We start from the raw sequence: 21,367 nt of genomic DNA, 5'->3' as shown, positions 1-21,367 counted from the left end.
CCGAGGATCAGACCGTCTCCCCCAGCGTCTCCACTGGAGTGAGCGTGGGTGACATTCTCGGCCCACCTGGCTTCCGGATGTTTCCCTGCTCTGATAAACAACATAATCAACAGCGGAGTCAGGAGGCAACGGCAATGCCACAGCCTGGGATGGGGAAAACGCGGGCCCCGGGGAGTTCTGGTTTCTCTCTAGCCGTCAGTGCCACTCTGTCACTTCAAAGAGTTCGCAGCAAGTCAGGGTTTCTCTGAGCCCAGCTGATTTCTGTGAAAGGTTATTCAGTCTCCCTCTTTCCCACTACAGGCAGGAAATGACAGGGGTGAGGGAGTGTTCATTATCATACCCCGTCCGGCGCCATTGCCACGGCGACGTGCGCTCCGCTCGGCGATGCCTGTTTGCCCAGGCAAGGCAGGATGACGCACACGCCCTCCTCGAGACAGAGCCGGCGGATTTACGTGCCAGCTCGTGTATTGTGAATAACATAATATCCAGAGAGCCAGGTGGGTGGAGCGTGCCCTTCCAGGGGGGTGTTTGGCAACATCCTCTGGAAATTAACTATAAACACCGTCACTCCAACTTCCCCCTTGCCAACTGAAATGGATTTTCTACCGGGTTAACTACCCCGTGTCCTCAGGAAGATGGGCCGCAGGTGGCCTGAGGCACTGTGGACTTTCCATAATGCTGGACCACCTTGGCAATAGAGTTGATCGCTAATTTACTGCAATGCCCTTTCTGGCTTTGCTCTTGTGTGACAGAGGTTACCGGAGGAGAGTGGTGATGAATGGCGTTCAAGAGAACCAGTAAACAAAGAATTATCTTAGTTTGTCATGTTGTGATCTTTATAGCGAACCAAATAGACTGTAATGGACTGAACGTTTGCATCCCCCCAAAACTCACACGTTGAAGCCCTAACTCCCAGTGCGACAGTATCTGGAGATGGGGCCTTTAAGAAGGAATTAGGGTTTAGAAGTAATTAGATGAGGTCCTGAGAGTGGGGCACGTACGACAGGACTAGTGCCCTGGTAATAGGAGATAACAGAAGAGGCTCTCTGTCCATCTCTCTCCCCCATGTGAGAGCACAACAAAAAGGCAGCTGTCTGCAAGCTGAGATGAGAGCCTTCATCAGAAACCAAACCCTGCCACAACCTTGACCTTGAACTTCCCCCGCTCCAGACCTCTGAGAAAATACATGTCTGTTGTTTAAGACACCCAGTCTACGATGCTCTGATACGGCAGCCTGAGCAGACTGACACACAGACATACGTCCTGCCCTTCCCTGAGTACCTTTAGGTCTAAACATTCCACAAATAGTCAAGAAGTAAATATAAAATTACAAATTGTGTCGTGAGCTCTGAGGACACATTCAGTGTACCATAGTGCAGAATCAGGGATGGCCAGTGTGGTACTTTTTAAATAGTATGTCTACAGTCCTGTGACCCTCCTTCCACTGCCAGGTGGGTCTATGTCTTCCCCCACTGAGACCAGGGGGGTTTGTGGCTGTGTTGACCAACTGAGTATATCACAAATGGCACTGTGTGATTTCTGAGGTTGGGCTATCGAAGGTGGGGCAGCTGCCACCCTCCTCAGTGAAGTATTTGCCCTTGGGGCTTCCAACCACCTGTAGGCAGTGTCATATGCCTGGTGCTGTGAGGAAGCCCAGGGCAGACCTTCCAGCCCTCTGGCTGCAAGCACTTGAGAGGCTCTGATCCACAACTGCTCAGCCCAGCCGTCCCAAACTCCAGACCCACAGAACCCTTGAGAGATAATAAAATACTGTTGCCACTCTGAGCCCATGGAGTTTCAGGATGATTGTGTGCAGAATTACAGCTAATCAGAAGAGCTTATTTGATTGGGACTGATACACACACACTTCTGTATATAAACTAGCTAACTAATAAAGCCCTACTGTACAGCACAGGGAACTCTGCTCAGTTCTCCGTAATGACCTAGATGGGAAAAGAACCTAAAAAAGATTGTATATATGTCTATGTCTAACTGATTCACTTTGCTATACACCTGAAACTAGCTAAACATTGTAAACCAACTATACCACAATAAAAATTAAACAAAAAAAAAAGAAAGAAAAGCTTCTTTGAGCACATGACATTTGAACTGAGGGTTCTCTCTCGAAAGGGTGGGACCGGATCCTGTTTGTGTTTCAAAACTGGGGGCATATGGGAGCAGGGGATGCTGCCGTGGCCCAGCTGACAGTGAGGTTGGTGATGGAAGCAGACAGAAGTGGACAGGTGTGGCAGAAGGGATTCTGCCAGCAGTACCAGCGGGACTGGATGACTGAACACAGGACATGGGTCGGGGAGAGGTGAATGGGGGTTCGTTGTACTCATACGCGTAACGCTGAAGGGAGAGAAGGCTTGGGGAGCGAGGGGAAAACATTCAAGTATGGACAAAGTTAGGCTGAGGTGTGATGTCAACGTGAGATGTTGAGTTTCTAGCTGAGATGCTGAGTCTGGGATTCAGGAGAGAGGTCTGTGCGCAGAGACTCGGGGGAACAAAATGGGTGCCTCGTGAGCCAGACTACACGGCCACCTGATTTTGTGGTGAGATCCTGTACTTGTATTAGTTAGGCTTCTCCAGAGAAACAGAAGCAGTAGGAGGATAAATAGAGAGAGACAGAGACAGAATTTATCTATTTCAAGGAATTCGCTCACACGACTGGGGAGGTTAGCAAGTCCAAATTCTGCAGGACACGCCAGCAGGCTGGAGGACTAGGGAAGAGCTGGTGCGGCAGCTCAAGTCCAAGCCCGTCTAGAGGCAGAATTGCTTCTTCCTCTGGGAACCTCAGTCTCGTAACGCTTTCAACTGTTTGGATGAGGCCCACCCACACTGGGGGGAGTCATCCGCTTTACTTAAAGTCTATTGATTCAATACTAATCTCACCTAAAAAACACCTTCACAGTGACATCTGAGATGGGTACTGGACCAACTCTCTAGGCACCGTGGCCCAGCCAAGCGGACACATAAGATTAACCATCACAGATCCTAAACCTGAAATCTGAGGCAGCCTTTGAGGGAAGCAACAGAATCAGTGGGGAAAAGCCAGCATCCCAGGAGGACAGTGGCTTTCAGGAAGTGCTCATCCCAAGGCGTCTAGACGCGAATGGCCAAGGGGCTGCCCCATGATGTGGGCAGCTCAGAGCTTTACCCAGGCTGAGGCCAAGGCCCGAGTGGTGGGGCTTGCGGGGGCCACTGGGGGTACCTCTGTGCTGCAAGGCAGCTCGGGGGTCCAGAGTCCTCTGGGTCACGGGCTCATCCTGTTTGGAGCAGAGGAGGCAGAGGAAGCTGCAGAGGGGTCAGGGGCGGGGCGGGGGCACGTCCCAGTCAGCTCTGTGTCCCTGGGGCCCGGCCCAGTGCTGGAACCCAGCAGGCACTAAAAACCGCCCACTGAGTGGAAGTAACACTAGGGCAGGCTGGACCACGACCTCACCAAGTGACCTTGGCCAAGTATTCTGACCCCTCTAAGCCTCCGCTTCCCCAGTTGCAGATGTGAGAGGCGACAAGAATTACTGCTCCCGGCATTTCCTCTCCCCGGCGTGGGATGAGACAGTGCACGGAACCCACCCAGTGGAGCCTCACACACAAGTGCACGTGACAAAAGGTTAGCAAACTGCCCCCCGCCCCCGCTCTGTCTGAAAAACACCCAGGCAGAGGCACCTTCGTGGTGAAAGGGCAGAGCCAGCTCTCCCCATAATGCACCTCTTCATGAATTCAGGCCTGAGAACAAATACCACCCCCCCCCCACCGTGAGCAATAAAGCCATCCTGCCTTCCGGATTCCTGTCTGCCCGGACGGCACTCCCGTGTACGGCGCTCACCGCTTGGTATGGCTAATTTTATGGGCCCAGGGGTGCCCAGGTGATTGGTCAGCATTATTCTGGGGGTGCCTGTGAGGATGTCCTCGGATGGGGGTGCTTTCAGTTGAAGACCTGAATAGAACAAAAAGGTTGACCCTCCTGCAAATAAGGGGAAGTGCCCTCTGCCTGGTGGCCTCGAGCTGGGACATTGGTCTCTTCCTGCCCTCAGGCTCCAGCTGAAACACCAGCTCTCCTGGGGGTCCAGCTGGCCGACTGCAGGTGCTGGGACGGCTCAGCCTCCATAACTGTGTGACCTAATTCCTTGTAACAAATCTCAATCTCTCTACTCTCTCTCCCCACTCCTTCCCCTCCCCCACCTCCTCTCTAGCTAGATCAATACACAGAGATTCTGTTTCTCTGGAGAACCGTGACTCACCCACCACTACTCTTCTTCCAGGGCTGCTTCAGGAGGACGGGGTCTCCACCATCCAGCCCAACCATGTGCCAGCCACTCTAGACCTCCTGGGGTCTGGACCTGCCGGGGTGAGTGAGGCCGGGCCGGCCGGACTCACTGTTCTGGTGATCACTGGTACTGGTCCCCAGATATTCCTGACTCTCCTGCATCTCAGACACACAGGAGGACTGCACACCCCGTGCACCCTCCTTTGAAGCAGGCATAACCACATGAGCTGCCTTGGCTAGTGAATTGTGAGCAGAAGTGACGTGAGCCCTGGAGTGGCTGCAAGCATGTCAGGGCCCCAGCTGACCCACGGTGGACACGTGACACGAGCAAGAAATGAGCCTTGTGGTTTCATGCCTCTGATTGCTGGGTGACGTTTGTTACGCCAGCCTAACCTCGTCCTGACCGATACACGCTCCCCAACACGTACAGCTGGCCCTTACAGACAAGGCAGGGCCCCCAGGGGGAACTTCAGGTCCAGTTTTGAACCGGTAAATGAGGGCGAGCGGTGAGTGGGCTCTAACAGGTGACTCTGATGACAGCTCTCCCATGTTTAAGATCCTTCCATGGCTCCCCACAGCCCTGAGCACAAAACCTTCTCCCGATCCGCTCCTGCTAACACATCCAGCCTCACTTCCGCCAGTTTGGGGCTTTGCACTCTCTGTGCCAGCTCCAAGGGACGGCATCAGGCGGGCACTGCCATGCCCCCAGACTCTGGTTGTCTGCTTAGAGCAGCGTCCCTCTCACCTCTCCTCTTCTCTCCTCTCCATCCACCACCACCATCCCTCACCTGGATACACCCTCTGCAGCCTCCAGATTCAATGCTGTTTCTGCAGCTCCTTCTCCAAACCCCGACGTGGGGCTCTCGACTCACTGAGGCATCATGGCCTGTCTGCTTGCCTGCCGGGCTCCCTAGACAACGCCTCTACCTTCCCTATGCCTCACCCACTGTTTAACACATACACACTCAATAAAAGTTTATTTTATTAAAAAGAAACAAAGAAGGAAGGGGGGAGGAGAGACAACCAGGGGACCAACAAGATCTTTGACTCACCGGTACTGCTCTTTGGCCTGCATGATGACAAAGTCCCACTTGTAGTTAATTTTTTTGTTCAAGAAATTATAATTTTCCTAGAGGAGGAAAACAAAATGAGAACACTGAGCCCCACAACCTATGCTGTGTGCAGAGGGCAGGAAGCCTTAAGTCAACAACGAGACCCAGCCAGACGGTCTCCCAGCCCAGCTGTGCAAAGGCAGTCATTCAAAGGGTAGCACCGAATTCTCCACAAGCCTTCACAACAGAAGCCACAAGTTGGCTTGGTTTTTTTTTTTTTTAATAAGTGTATCCCAAATCTGATAAGGAAGAGGGGGTAGTGTGCAGGAGAATACGGGAACTTAATATTCAACCACAGAGCACAACAAATCCACAAAGCTAAGCCCTAACGTTGCTGTGATGCTGGCTTTCTGCAAACATGTTTGTAAAAGGCAAAAAAACAGCAAGATCGTTGCTCTCTGCCCAGAAGTCTAGCCTTGTGAGGGTTAGGGCGTGCTCCTTGAGAAGTATGACTCATCCTGCCTAAAACAAAAGTCTGCACTCGTGTCTCCCCATCTCAAACTCAAGTTCAGATGTGTCCATCCCGTAATATGCAGTATCACACATATTAATGAAGTCCTATTATTTTGGGACAGCAAAAGGAAAGTGGTAGCTACTGTGTGCCCAGTAGTTACTGAGGCAAGGGCTTAAGTTACAGCAGGAGAAGCTGAACCTCAACATGGAGGAGAATTCACTTCAGCCGGCTGCTTCTAAATATATGGATGGATGAGGGATGGATGGAGGGATGGATGAGGGATCAACAGACAGATGACAGATGGATGGATGAGGGATGGAGGGATGGATGAGGGATGGATGGATGGATGAGGGACGGAGGGATGGATGAGGGATGGATGGATGAGGGATGGAGGGATGGAAGGATGGATGAGGGATGGAGGGATGAATGAGGGATGGATGGATGAGGGATGGAGGGATGGATGAGGGATGGAGAGGTGAATGAGGGATGGAGGGATGAGGGATGGAGGGATGAATGAGGGATGGATGGATGGATGAGGGACGGAGGGATGGATGAGGGAGGGATGGATGGATGAGGGATGGAGGGATGGATGGATGATGAGGGTACATATGAATCGATTGATGGGGGGAACAGGGGAAAATAGCTCAAGACTATATTCCACTCAATTATAAGAACCTATACTTGACAGCATCTCTATACCTTTTCATATTCTTCTAAAATCCCTTTCTTCTTGATATTTCTCTTGGCCAGATAGATGGCTGGAAAAGAAAACAATGACATTTCCCATCATCCTCATATTTCAAAACCCCTCTATGCGTGAGACTGTCGTGCTCAGCTTAGTGAAGAGAACACTCAGCTGACCCAGTCCCTCCCCTGGGAATCACTCCCAATACAGATGAGAACTGACATAAAGGTCGTGATGACAGCAAGACAAGTGTCACCAAAACGCAGCAAGTAAATAAGCGGCATGGTAAGCCCTCCCCAGGGCATAGGAGGAGGGGCGGAGCTTTACCATAGTCTGTGTCTTCAGCGGGCCACTGCTGGGTGGGCCAGAAATACGGTGTCTACAAGAGAAACCAGGGAACCAGGCTTACACGCTGGGCTGTGAACCCCCGGCGCCCAGCCCTCTAGCTTAAAACATAAAGCTGCCTTAGCCCCCCCACGGTTTCTAAAGATCTGTGAGGATGTGAAGCCAACCAATTATCTTTTCAGATGACACTAACCCCGTTAACACCGAAGGTCAAGGCCAAGGCTCACCTGAAATCGATAGAGGCTGTTGTCAGGCTTGAGAACGAGGTTCTTGGGGTCTTGCAGGGGGTAGATGTAGCCGTACTTGACAATAAAGTTGCCCAAGTTCTGTGCCTCTGGGGAGAAGCGGTTGAGACAAGGCAGTTAAGAGCAGGGGCCAAGGGCAGAATCTCACGGCCCCGCCCCCGCAGAGCACCCCAAACTCAGGTCAGGTACCCCCATCCTAACAGCACTTCAGCCGAGAAGTGGGGACAGTGGTTCCTGAACTTAGTTGCAGACAGGTATCAACTGGGTAGCCAAGGCTAAAAGGAGGGTCCCCCTGCCCAACCCCCGAATGACAACTCAGTAAGTCTGAAGGGCAGTCAGTGACCCCACTGTTGACGGTGCCACAGGTCATCCACTGCAGGCGTTTGGGGTGACAGGCGGGGAAATACTGGAGGAGGATCGCTGGGCCCTTTGGGTCTGGAGAAGTCCAGAGGAGCAGGGAGAGAACGTCTCTGCTTGACCAACAGACATCTCTTCATCCCGAGAGGGGCAGAAAGGTGAGGCTGTGTTTATGGTCAACTTCTACCCCAAGCTCAGCTCTGCCTGCACCCTGGGTCCAGATCCCAGGCTCCTCCCCACGTCCCTTCAACTCCCACCCGCCTCCAGTCTGCTCAGAAACACAGTCTTGGTTCTAGATTTGCATCGATTAAAGGATAACTGTCCTGGTCCATTCTCAGAGGCACCAGTGAGAGCAGGTGTCTTTCTACCATAGAGAATCCCAGCCCTCCCATCCTGCAGGCCCAACGACCCAACCCACATCCTATCCCACAGCTCAGCCTCCCAGGAGCGGGGAGGCTTCCTCCCCACCCTCCCTCCTCATATCTCCCTCCCTCTATCAGAGACCAGACCCTCGTTGTACCAACAGCCTTTTCGCTAGCAGCAAGTCAGGTCCCCGAGGCTTTCTGCTCCAATCCATCCTTCAGACTGTTGCCTAACATCCCAGCTTAAACCTGATTACTGTACACACCACCACGCTGCAAAACCCTCCATGGGTTACACTGCCTCTCTCCCAGATAAAATTTGGAATCCAAGAATGTACCAGGTGCACCCCACCCGTCCACTGCCCTCCACACCCAGCTGAAGTCACTGCTCCCCATTTCCCCTGTTACCACTCCATTCCTCATTCATTCCATGTTTACGTCTTTGCTAATTTCCCGGCTGGGAAGACAGACCCTCTGAGCTTCCCTCCAGGATTCACGGGCATCGCTTGTTTGGGGACCAAGGGCACGTATGCATCACTCCCTCCAGGAAGTCTTTCTTGATTACCCATGAAGTTCTCATCTCTCCAATTAAAATGTCAATTTCTCAGAGACGCGGGCTGAGCCCCCGTTTAGCTTCTACCCTCCAGAGATGCCCCCAGGGTGACGCGCATACAGCAGCCCTTGGTCTCGGAGGAAAAGACGAGCTCTCACCCAGACTGGAGACCCACAGCCGCTGGGTGATCCACTGGAGAACATCACTCCCTGCAAAGCAGAAGCATTTGGCCACCGTCAGAGCCTCCCCGACCTCCACGCCCCCCTCCACGCGGTCGCCCAGCCGGCCTCCTCCCTGTTCAGCCGTGATCTCGTCCTTCTTCTGCTCAAAAGCTTCAGGGATGCCCCGCCCCACTCCCCCCAGCAAAGTTCAGTCCGAACCCTGCAGCCCATAACTCAGGGCCGTCCATGCTCCGCCTCTGGCCAGGTTTCCAGCCTAACATCCCCTACACCCTTCAGGCTTCACCTCTCTTGTGATACTTATTCTCTTTCCTTACGATAATTGGTGCCTGGACGTCATTCACCGAGTAGGAAGTAAACAGACTAAGACTTAACAATGAAAAAAAACAAAACAGACCCAAAGCAAGCTGTCCGTGGAACTCTGGATGGAGCCCGGACCCAGGGGAGTAAATCAGAGCCAGGGACGGGAGGCGAAAGGGGTGCGCCAAGGGCAGGGCTGGTTCTCCCACACCCCCAAGTTCCCAGGCAGAACTCTGAGAGAGTTTAGAGAATTCTAAAGCGAAACCTGGCTTTCCAGGTCGTTGTAAAGACGATTTTGTCAAAGCGGTTAAGATGAGCCGCTTTTTAAGGAACACTTTGTGGGGTGATATACCACTTCAGACGGTGGAATGCGGGCTCCGTGCGCCCTCTCGCCCTGGGCACTGCGAGGCCGAGGGGCTGGCCTGGGAGCAACACAGACTGCAGGCCGGCGTGGAAGAAACCAGGGGAGGCACACGGGGACAAGAGCAGGAGGGAACGTGCACCCCTCCGCCCCCAGCAAGTGTTCAGATTGATCTAAGGGCCAAGGCAAGCCTGGTCCCTATACCAAGTCCACAGCTGATGCAGGACCCCAGGGAAGCTGTGGCCTCCCACTCAGCCCGGGCCCTCTGGCCCCATTGGCAGAACACACTCCTCGCAGGAGGCGGGCGGGATCATCTCGGGAGAAAGATGCACCCCAACTCCGACGTCATCTTGCAAATGCCAACAACCATATTTTCCAGCCACCCCGGACTGCTTTCCAGAGGCCGAGCTGGGTCCCCTGCCTGCGTGGAAACCAGCCCACAAAACACACCAAGGAGGAGGGTCAGCGTCTGAAACCCCGCTGCCTGTGTCCTTGTAGCTGGACTGTCGCAAAGGACACTTCCTCGCTTGCTTGGGGGTGGCCAAGGGGCGTTTCTTCTGACACCCGCGGGGGGGGGGGGGGGGGAGGGCTTAGGACCCCTCCCCCACTCTCTGGGCTGAAGGAGCTGCCCACAGTGTGGCTGAGGGTGGACCCCCTGTAACTGCCCTTCCTGCGCACACCCCGGGCCACAGATATCCAGCTATCAGCTCTCCACGCCCATGTGCCCACCGCAATGGCTTTCAGAGGCTCCCCTGTGGCTCCTGGCTTTAGTCAGCGCTTTGCTTATTCAAAAGCAAGATTCTTCACCTAAACCCCTACTTAAAAATCCCAGGACTGGGTGTTTTAGACTTTCCACCCCAAGTCTCTACACGGTGGTGTGCAGACCAGGAAAGAGAGCCCCCGGCGGAGAGCAGACAGGTTAGCGCTCCCCACCAAGGGGCTGAAGGTTTTCTCATCCACTTGACCGCTTCCTGAAATAGGTCGAATGAGGTTATGGGGGCCCCGGTGTGTCCACCACGTGATCTGTGCCGACAGCACCACAGGCTGCTCAGAGCCCACGTCGGCCACCGTCGTCCCCTTAAGTCCTGAGTCACCTGCCCTCTGAGGAGTCGGGTGGCACTGATCCCGTTTGCTTTGATTAGGGCCGATACTGCAGGACAGGGCTCCTCCTGGGCTCCGACGGCAGCTGGGACTCACCTGAGTAGGATGAACAAGGCAGCACGTGGCTGGATGGGCGGCCCCGCACCAAATCCAGGGAACCAGGGGCCCCACCTGCCGGGAAGGAAAGCAGCTTGCAATCCCGGACAGGGAATGAGAGCATGGACACTGGAGCGGTGTAGCTGGGCTCAAGCCCACGCTCAGCCCTGTATGCATTTAGTGACCTGGGGACAAGATGCTGGAACTCTGCGTCTCCGTGTCCCCGGCTGCAAGAAAGGGCTGGGGGGGTCACATCTCTCCCTACGCTTATCGTGGGTGACACAGTGCGGGACACAGCCAGCTATGGGCCCCGTGGAGCATCACTGAGCACCGGCCACGCGCACACTAGAGCCTTGTCTGGTTCCTGCAGGCATCCCCTGGGGCAGGGATCACTACTTCTGCTTGTCAAATGAGGAAATGGAGACTAGGGCTACACGGCAAAAAAAAAAAAAAAAAAAAAAAAAAAAGGCACCCAAAGGATTCAATCCCAGGGTGCCTGACTCAACGTCCAGCGCCCTTTGGACAGTTTGAGACCAGGATTGATTCATACACTCAATAAACTTTTGTTAAACTTCCACCCTGACCCCCGGCTGCACTAAGCACAGGGGTTACTCAGATGAGCTAGACGAGATCTCTCCCCTCGAGGGTTGCCCAATCCAGTGGAGAATTCAACCAGAATTCATGACAACCAGGAGCCGGGAGGGGGTGGGGTCAGGGGTCAGAGGCAGCCTGCAACGTCCTGGGGCGCCCAGGCTGCTCTGGGTCCTAGTCTTTCCCAAGTCTAGACCACTGGAGTTTTCTTTTCTTCTGCGAGCTAGCCTGTCGCATGCCAATCATTCCTCTGCTGCTCCCACCAGCCGGAGCTGGCCTTCTGTCACACTCAGGGAGCCCGAGAGACGCCGCGCTGGCTGGGACGCGCCTCCTTCTGGCCGGCTTTGCCTCTGCAGAGACCCCAGTGCCTTGAGTGACGAATACTCAGGTCATGGATGGGGTCAAGAGCGAGGGCTCACAGGGGACTCAGCACAGCGGCGAGTCCCAGGCTCGCGCTCTGAGAAGCTGGCCCCCTCTGCCAACAACACGACTCGGTGGGAAAGGGACTCCTTACTGCAAAAATCACCAAACAAACGCAACGCACAGATTTTACCCAAATCACAAAATCATCGCAACGCACGGATCAAAATGCATTCTTATTTGGGGGTCCAGCCCCTTCTGCCGATATCCTGAAATGACGCCCTTTATCCCACCCCCAGAGAAAGGAGACTAAGGTGCCCTGCCCTTGGGGGAGTCAAGAAGGGTCTGAATGTTAATTAGAAGACAGGAAAGGATGGAGAAAACAAAGGCCAATTCTTTTTTTTTTTTTTTGCCAAATAGTATTTTTTCTGCTACTTGATTTTATTAAAACAAATCAAACAAGACAATCAAATAAAAAACAACTGTAAAGGTTTTTAAAATGACCTCCTGGGGAGGAGGAATGGCTTCACAAGGGGATGTACTGGATTCTTTTCTCTTTCCTTTCTGACTCCTTGCCCAGAAGGAGCCTGTGGAGCATGAATGGGCAAGTAAGCAGTAAGTATATGCGGCTTTGTGGGCCACGTCACGGTCTCTGCACAGCTACTTAACTCTGCCATTGCAGAGTAAAAGCAGCCACAGGCAATACATAAATGAGGATGTGTATCTGTTCCAATAAAACTTTATTCACAGATACAGAACACGGGGCGCATTTGGCCCACGAGCTATAGTCTGCCAACCTCTGTGTACGGTCTGTTCCAGGCCAAGACCAAATCACAAGATACATTACCCGTCATGGCGTGAGGGACGCTGATGACCGTGACCTTCTGGTTCTGCACTCTGACCCCCATCTCTGGGTCCTGCATGTCCTTGACGAGGGCTTCAATCTGCAAGACAGAACCGCCAAAGCTGGCTAAGCAGAACCATCTCGAAGGCTGAGTGAGGCCCTTCTGGCAGCACCGAGGGAGCAAAAGATGCAAAGAGGAACACGGGGCCCTTATAACCAGGAGCCCACCGCCTAGGTGGGCAGCACGCAGCTGAGAACTAAACACGCACATCAGAGGCACAAACACCTCCCCAGGTGTGACAGCTCGGACGGATTCATTCTGCCAAGGAGATGCTGCAGAGGCTTTTAGGAGAAGATGGGACTTGGCCAAAAAAAGGGTTTTGTTGGATAGAAAGTGAGAGAGCTACAAGGCACGGGAGAACGACAGCGCCCAGGGTGGGAGCGGGACTGGGGTAGGGGAGGGGCCGGGTCTCGGGGGGCCACAGAGGGTGGGCTCTGTCCCAGCAGCTCTGGCTGGGGAGCGGTGTCATCGGGCCCGCACCTGAGAGAGGAGCATCGAAGCATGAAGAAACCCGCCCCAACAGAGAAAAGCAGGGGCCTGTTCACCACTACTGCGACCGTCGGGGCACGAGAAGATGGGGTTTCCACCCCTCCCACTTCCGCCCCTCGGTCTGTCCTCAGCAGGGCAGCCCGTGCGAGACTTTCAATTATTTTAGGCTGTATCTCTCCTCCGCTTGAAACTCCGCAAGGGCCATTCCACTCAGTCAGTGGCCAAGTTCTCCTACTGGTCTACATGGCTGGGATCACTTCCCCCCGACTCTCCCCCTAATAGGCTCAGGAGCCACGCCCAGCTGCATCCTTCCTCGTGCTGCAACCTCGAACTCCCCCCCACCATTCCTATAGCACTCACCTTCCAACGTCCTCAGTAATCTACCTGCTGATCATAACGTCTGCCATGTGTCCCCCTCACTCCTAGAAAGTAAGTTCTTCAAGAGCAAATCTTCCTTTTTTTTTAAAAATTTTTTGGCCGCACTGCACAGCATGTGAGCTCTTAGTTCCCCGACCAGGGATCAAACCCGCATCCCCTGCAGCGGAAGCACAGAATCTTGACCACTGGGCCGCCAGGGAAGCCCCGAGGGCAAATCTTTTGTCTGTTGCTGTCTGCTGCTGTATTCTGACTGCCGGGAACAGCGCCCAGCACGTGGACGGTACCCAGTAAACAGCCGGCGCATGAATTAATAAATAAATAAAGGCAGGGGCAGAGGAGATAACAAGAAGGCATGGCTTTCAGAGCCCTCGTTCTGACTCTAATTACCTAGGATTAACCGTGCGTGCAAGTGACTGACTGGTGCAGTGAGGGTGGCAGAGAATAACGGCAAAGTTTATAACTTAGACGATCGGAGTTGCCAGTTACAAAAATAGAAATTTCAAAAGGAGGAGCGCTTTGAGAGAGCAGACACTTCTGCTTTTGGAATGCTGACTGCGAAGGGCTGCTGAGATAGCCACGACGTCTGGAAGGGGATTGGAAACGAAATGTCCCAACTTCAAAGGACACCACAGTCAGAGATAAGAACTCGATTCATGAACATCGACGAGAGAGTTGACACCAGAGAGAATCCACGAACCATCGGAGGAAGCTGGAACTGCAGGAAGACACCCACAAGGACAGCCCTGATTGTCGTTAGAGTATTTTTTTTAACATTGATGAATACAAAACATTTTTCCACTTGAAAAAATTAATAGGAGTAAAATAACTGAAGGATATTTTAAAACAAACTGGATGGATTGGCACAATTGAAAAAAGACACCCAAGCACTTCTCTGGTCAACGCTGATGACAGGCATCGACAAAGCCTCACGTGCAGACGCTTCAAAGTTCATGCTCCAGGAAACTCCTCGCGAGGGGAAAACCGTGCACACCCCCAGCCCCCCCAGGTGCCTGCAAACGATCAGTCTGTCATTCAACAACCAGGCAGCCATGGTGGACTCAGGGAACCAAAGATAAAGAGCTCTGGTCCCTGAGCGTAAGGAGTTCACCGTCCAGTGCAAGGATATTACAGGACGATACGGGAAGTACAGTGACCAGGGTGAGGCCACAGTGTCCTGACAACACACCTGTACCAGGGGGGAGGTGGCCGGGAGAGGCACTCCTCGAGTGGTCATAAAAAGACGAACAGGAATGAGGAGGCAGAAAGGGCAAAGGATGGCAGGCGAGGACCCTAAGGCTCAGTGAGCAGCAAAAGCAGAAACACAGAATACGAACGAGTAAGTGGAAACAAAGACCTCTCCTGTCCTCCTCCGGCTGGAAGCCCTCTCCTGAGGTCAGGGCAGCTGCGCACGGCTGGACAGATGCTCACGGAGGGTCTCCCCTCAAACCCAACCTGTCCACGTCCCAACCACGACCCAAAGCAAAACGGCTCACTGCGCCACTGCTTCCCCCGGTTTAACTAGCTTGGTTACATGATCCTTTCTCTCCTGCTGCTTCATAAAATAACTCATCCTCACACTGTACAGCCCTTTACAATTTCCAAAGTCCTTTTAGAGTTTGCGTGTGCTTGTGGCCCAAAGAAAAGGAACCCAAGATTCTCATGTCCTCAAGGTTCTCTCTTAGCTGCAGGAGTCCACTCAACCTCTCTGAATTCCCTTCCTCTACCATAAAATGACTGTATATTCACAATTGATAGCATTTTGTTACCTCTTAGAATCTAAGTAATTGTGCAAAAATGCTTTGTAAGGACAGATATATAAAGATATATAAGCAGAAAGATATATACTTGGGCTTTGTTGAGTGGTATATATACTTTGCGCAGTGGTTGAGAATCTGCCTGCCAATGCAGGGGACACGGGTTCGAGATCTGGTCTGGGAAGATCCCACATGCCACGGAGCAACTAGGCCCATGAGCCACAACCACTGAGCCTGCTCGTCTGGAGCCTGTGCTCCGCAACGTGAGAGGCCACGATAGTGAGAGGCCCGCGCACCGCGATGAAGAGTGGCCCCCGCTCGCCGCAACTAGAGAAAGCCCTCTCACAGAAACGAAGACCCAACGCAGCCAAAAAATAAATAAATAAACAAATGTGGGGTTTAAAAAAGAAAAAAGGAAAAGAATTTAAAATTAATCAATACAATCATAAATAACATGTAGGTCAAATAATAAAGCATGATAACAAAAAAAGATATATACTTTACAAGGAGAGATATTTGTTAGTGTTTGTGGGTTAGAATCATTAACGTCAGTAGTGTTCGTATAATCAGTGCATCTTTAAAATTTTGCATGCAGAGCTGTCTTTAGATGCCTGGGAATAAAAACCCTGCTCTACCAATCATCCAAATATAGATATTTACTGAGCATGTATTAGGTGCCCAGCCCTGGCAGGGGGGCTGGTACAGGAAGATAAAAGACAGCCTCCCGGGCCTCAGAGAGTTGGGAAGATATGGTACGAAGATAAACAAATGAACTAAGGTAAACACTAGGGATCTGGGTGCGAATAAAGTTCAGTTCAAATCATCCTCCAATGAGCAGGCGAGGTAAATCACTAAACTTCACTAAGGCTCATCCCCTGTAAAGCAGAGATGAGCACAGTACCGACGTTGTCAGACGGACGTTGTGAAGATCAAAGGAGATGAAGCAGCGAAAGCACCTAATACCATGCGGTGCGCAAAGAATTTATTAGACAACAACTGCAGACTGAATTATGCACCAAAAACTAGGGAAAGCAGGGATGGGAGTAAGAGCCAGGAGGAGAAGAGGACGGCTGAGATGATCCCCAGACATCACACAGAGTGAGAAGGATTTTCCCAGCCGGCCACCGTACTGCAAGGGAGGGACGGGGCGAGGGCCCCCGCGCTGCCTGACGCAGGAAAGTGAGAGGCTGAATTTGGAACCCTCGGGCACGGTTGGTGGGAATGCAAAACGTATGCAGGTTCCTCCCAAAGTGAAAAATAGAACTGAGACAGGCTGGGACCTGTTGTTTGTTCTCGCTCCCCCTGCTGCCGCAGCGGCCCCAGGAAAGCCTTGCCTGAATCTCTTGTCTGGTCTCTAGTCAATTTCTATTGCTCAAGGAGGCCAAGAACCCTGGTCAGTGACAGAACTACCAGATGATCCAGATATCCTATTTCTGGGTATTTATCGAAAAGAATCAAAATCAGGATGGCGAAGAGATACGGACACTTCCGGGTTCACAGCAGCGCCGTGGTCAACAGCCAAGGTGTGGAACCACCTAAGTGTCCACTGGTGGATGAACAGGTAAAGAAAATGTGGCACATCCAGGGATTATGACTTAGCCCTAAAGAAAGGAAGGAAATTCTGGAATCTCCGACAGCCTGGATGAACCTGAAGGACGTTATGCTAAGTGAATAAGCCGGTCTCGGAAGGACTGCACGATTCCACTACCTAAAATCGGCTAATTCACGGAACCAGTGGAAGGGCAGTTGCCAGGGCCTGGGGGAGGGGGAGACAGGGAGATGCAATCACTGGGCATGAGGTTACAGTCAAGAAGATGAAGTAAGTTCTAGAAACCTGCCCTGCATTATTGTTTCTATAATTAACAACATTGTGAATTATACACTTAGAGAAATGTAGGAGGGTAGTTTCTTGTGTGATGTGTTCTCACCACAATAAAACAGAATATTTTTTTAGAAGAGAGAGAGCGCGTGCGCGAGAGATGACCTGGCTGCGCTGGAGGTGAAAGGTCAGGCGGGGAGCCCCGAACTGGAGACGCGCCACCCGCCACTCCGGAGGCTGGCAGGCCCCCCACGTCCCCAGGGCGGGAGGAGGGGGGACACACGACGTCCCAGGTCAGCGCCGAGGGCTGGGCTGTCCTATTTCCACCTGCTGCTAAACCGGCACCGGGAGCTGAACCACAATCCCGAGAAGCGGCCGAGGTCAGGGGCAAAGGTCACGGCCGCTCCGGGCCCAGGGCCGCCCGGGGCTCCTCGTGCAAGACCCAGCGTGAGCCCGTCCGCACAGACGCGCTCTCGGCTCGCGGGATCCTTCTGGAACGGAAATGACGCGTTTCCGCTCCACTCGGAGCTGCAGCGCTTGGCCTCCTGCAAGGTCGGGGCCTGGGGGCGTCTCGGGCCACGGGGGCACCGAGCGGCTCCCAGCGGAGAAGGGGGCGCGGGACACCCCAGGAGGTGGCCGGAGGGCGGCTGCTTCCCCCGGACGCGGGCGGGGACCGAGGGGCCACGGGCGGCAGGGGTCACCTTTTCTGGAGTTGTTTTTTCTACCTGAAGCACAGTGGATTTGCAGTGTTGTGCCGGCCTCTGCTGTGAAAAAAGGTGACTCAGTTACACACATACAGACATTCTTTTTTATACACATCCTCTCCCGTTATGCTTTTCTGGAATTCTTGGCTGACCGTGAGCCTGGGATTCACCTGCTCCTCCCAGAAGTGCCCGCCATTCTGACGTGGGAGCCCGGGCCTCCCCTTTCCCAGGGTAACTGCCGGAGGAAAGCCCACATTTGCTCCAGAACTTTTATCAGCTGAAACAGCAGCATTTCATGGCGTCAGGGCGCCCATATACTGGAGAAGAAAGAGAAACCCCCGCTCTGAGTTAGAAACCTGAGCTTCTCCAATAGAAAGTCAGGGGGTTTGATTCCTTCTCTCTGCATTAGAAAAAAAAAAAAATCTAGTTATAAAGAGTTTGAAAATAACCTTCAGAGGAGGAATAATGAGAGTTATTTTAAAAACACAATGAGGGGAGTCAGATTTCTTTCTGGCAGGTGTGTCACCTTCACAGAAGAGAAGGGCTGGGGGCAGCAGGGAACACCACAGGGACCTCGAGAACATTCTGAGAGCGTTCGGCCCATTGGGGTTTGGATCCAGTTTCCTCAGAACTTTCCTTGTATCAGTTCCTCTGAGGGGTCTCCCCAAGCACCCAACAAGGAAACCGTAGGACTCTGGCTGCTGGTCCCGTCTCTGTTTTAACTGAGTTAAAAGGAGGGCACTAGGGTGGCCCTGTGACAGTGTGACTGGTGTCCTTTGAAGAAGAGGAGATGAGGACACAGACACCACGGGGGGCGAGCACGTGGGGACACGCGGAGAAGGCGGCGTCTGCAGGCCCCGGAGAGAGGCCGCCGGAAAGCACGCTGCGCACACCGTGCCTGGGCCGGCGGTGCTCTGCCGTGGCGGCCCCAGCCCAGTCATACAGGCTCTGGGCTCCAGCTCTGCTTCCAGCAGAAGAGCCCCTCTGCCCACCACAGACAGGGGACAACCCGAGTTGTGTCCCCAGGTCCCCAGAGGGTGAGAAGCCCTTGCCTTTCTGCTCCCAACCGCTGCCAACTCTCACGCCCTCCTCCTCGTGCCTGGTGGGCATCCCCCCGGAGACAGGGAGGCACGGCCACCCCCGCCCCAAACGTCAGACACCCTCCCGTCTCCCACACTCAGATCCCCGCGATCCCGGGCCACACGAGGACGGCGGGGTAACCAGGCGGTGCTGAACCCCGGGTGACGCCGAGCTGGGGGCGGGATGGGGGCGTCAGATGCCACGTGCCTCTGCGTGACTGCAGGCGTGTCACCAAGGAACAGGAACGACGGCTCCGAAGGCCTCGACATCCCACCTTCCATGCCCACGCTGCCCCTCGCTGTCACTCCCTGTGCAAGAGCTCGGGCTGGGATTTTCCTCTGAGCCGGAGAAGGTCCCCCAGGGGGATGATAATAATCAGTACTTTTCTGACCTGGAACCACGGGGTTGTCTGGCAAACAGAAGGGGCTCCCACTAAGGAGCCTGTCCGCCCAGAGGCCAGCGGACCCCTGGGCCATCTCACCCCGAAGCCTCTCGGACCCTCGGGGGCACCACACACGCTCTGATCGGCGCTTAGGCCACCCCAGCCAGAAGCCCAGGAAGCATCCTCCACGACCCCGGTCAGCTTCTGCGGACTCTGCTTTTGTTTCTGACCTGTCTCCTAACAGGCCTCTGTGGCACGTCTCACGTCCCTCCTGGACCATCTGGCTCGGCCCACCCGGCCTCTGCCTTGGGCCTGGCAGGTCCCCAGCCTCCAGGGCGCCCTCCAGTGGTGGTGCTGTTGACATTTGGGGCCGGCTGTCCTGTGCACGGTAGGTGTCTAGCAGCGTTCCTGCCTCTTCCCTCCAGCTGCCAGGGGCAGCCCCCTCCCTAGCTGGGACAACCCCAGATGTCTCCAGATGTCACCAAATGTCCTGGGGCTTTCCTCTGGGCTGTGCATTCAAATCACCTGGGAAGCTTTTCTGTATTTGATTTTATATATATATATATATATATATATATATATATATATTGCTTTTTGGTCGCACCGCACAGCATGTGGGATTTTAGTTCACTGATCAGGGACGGAAACTTTGCCCACTGCAGTGGAAGTGCAGAGTCTTAACTACTGGACCGCCAGGGAAGTCCGTGGGAAGCTTTTCTTTGAAAACACCAATGTTTTGGGACTTCCGTGGTGGCCCAGTGGTTAAGACTCCACACTCCCAATGCAGGGGGTTCGATCCCTGGTCAGGGAACTAGAGCCCGCATGCCGCAGCTAAGACCCGGTGTGGCCAAATAAATTAATTAATTAAAAAAAAAAAAAAAAAAACCAATGTTTGGACTCCATCTGACTTGACTACTTAATTATCTCCTACGTAAATGAGAAACTCTAAGGAAGGTGCCCTGATAACAATGTTTTTTAAAGTGCAGCCAGGGTGGAGAAGCACTCCTACCCTCTAATCAGAATCATCTTTCTAACATGGGAACCAACTCGTTTTATTCGTACCCGATTTTAAAACGTCAAATGGCTTCTCAGCGAACACAGAAAGCGTCAGACCCCCGGCTGGATGTGCGAAGCCCCCAGTTCTGGAGCCTCCTTCACTACCAGCCTTTCCATCACCAACTTCCTGCCCACCCCTGCCCCCCGGCCAGCTACCCCAACCCCTGAAGACTCTCCCACGGCACAACGCTATTCCACACTTCCAAGCTCTGCATTCCCCCAAATGCCACTCATCTTCCCGTCCTCCTGGCAAAAAAAAAAAAACACCTACTAATTTTTCACACCTTCACTCAGTTACAAGCCCTCCTGTGAAGGCTGTTGGTCCCCAACCCAGATGGCACTGACCACTCCCTGCTCTGCGTTTTATATACGTGCATCTCCTCTAATGACGTCTCCCACGACCTACAGAACATTCTTCTTACTTCTACAGCGGTCCTTCTCTATTAGACCCTAAGCTCCAGGAGGAAGGGGCTGTGTCCCAATCCCACAGTGTCCCCAGCATCAGGCACAGCGCCCAGCACAGATGCACACGACCCTGTGCACGTGTTGAATGAAAGAATGATACAAGCGAAAGATCCCGTGCTCTGCCCGGGTCTCCTCCCTTTTGTTTCCGCACCCCCTTGCCCCGCAGCAAAAGGAGATGCCGGACGCCACACGGGAAAGCAAAGCACTCGAGGCTTCTCCACGAGGCACCAAGACAGTCAGACCTGAGGCGCATCCCAAGCGCAGCAACAGCTGTTCCTGGCTGGTATGGAGATCTGGACGTCACGGGGGAGGGGGGGATGGAGTGGGGACGGGCTAGCACTAGGACAGGAGCTCACAGGGGCCACGGGAGGCGGTCCGCTGTGCGGCATCCCACACACACACACGCACTTGGCGCACACACTTAGCACACGCCATTCCTCTGCCTGGAACAGCCTTCTTTCTCTCTGCCTAGAACCCCCATTTATCCTTCAGTTCTCAGCTCCGCGTCCCCCAGGCACCTTCGGGCAGGCCTTTCCAACGGCCTCTCCTGCCCCCAACATCACAGGAAAGCTTACAGCACTGGATCACGTTTGGCGACAACCTGTATTTTCCTGGTTCCACCACTTAGCGGCTACGACTGGGGCGAGTGACTTCACCTCTCTGAGCTTCCCGCTCTGTAAAATGGTGATGATAACTCTGTCTCATGGAATAGTTGAGAACACGCACGTAAGGGCCCCACTGGGGACACAGACTACTTCAAAAATATCCATTGAGTGGTGGGTGACAGTTGCACCCAAGTCCACATTCCTTAGGCCTGGGTCCCTCTCCAAAGGCTGGGCACCTCGTTCAGCTGCTTCACGGTTGAGGGCCCCCTGGCACAGGCTCTTGGGACCCGCTCTGTGATCTGACCGAGGACCTCGGAAGACACAGACAGACGGGGATCTCCCCCCATCCAACAAGGCAA

General features: G+C 53.6%; 1 protein-coding gene across 5 annotated transcripts in view; it reads right to left on the bottom strand.

Moving 5' to 3' along the window:
* Positions 1-21,367, bottom strand: part of RGS9 (regulator of G protein signaling 9) — an 87,773-nt gene that overhangs the window by 41,229 nt on the left and 25,177 nt on the right. For 3 of the 5 annotated variants that reach the window (XM_032617219.1, XM_032617220.1, XM_032617222.1), the window contains 6 exons: positions 12,219-12,315; positions 8,542-8,592; positions 7,094-7,200; positions 6,849-6,900; positions 6,536-6,594; positions 5,323-5,399 (listed from right to left, as the gene is read on the bottom strand). In XM_032617219.1, the coding sequence (XP_032473110.1) occupies positions 5,323-5,399; positions 6,536-6,594; positions 6,849-6,900; positions 7,094-7,200; positions 8,542-8,592; positions 12,219-12,315 (443 nt within the window). The remainder of the gene's footprint in view (positions 1-5,322; positions 5,400-6,535; positions 6,595-6,848; positions 6,901-7,093; positions 7,201-8,541; positions 8,593-12,218; positions 12,316-21,367) is intronic. The other 2 variants (XM_032617221.1, XM_032617223.1) reach the window with 1 other exon arrangement.

The sequence above is a fragment of the Phocoena sinus genome, chromosome 20 (assembly GCF_008692025.1).
Source record: "Phocoena sinus isolate mPhoSin1 chromosome 20, mPhoSin1.pri, whole genome shotgun sequence".
NCBI lineage: Eukaryota > Metazoa > Chordata > Mammalia > Artiodactyla > Phocoenidae > Phocoena > Phocoena sinus.
Note: the sequence above shows the minus strand (reverse complement) of the source record. Positions and strands in the feature narration are given on the sequence as shown.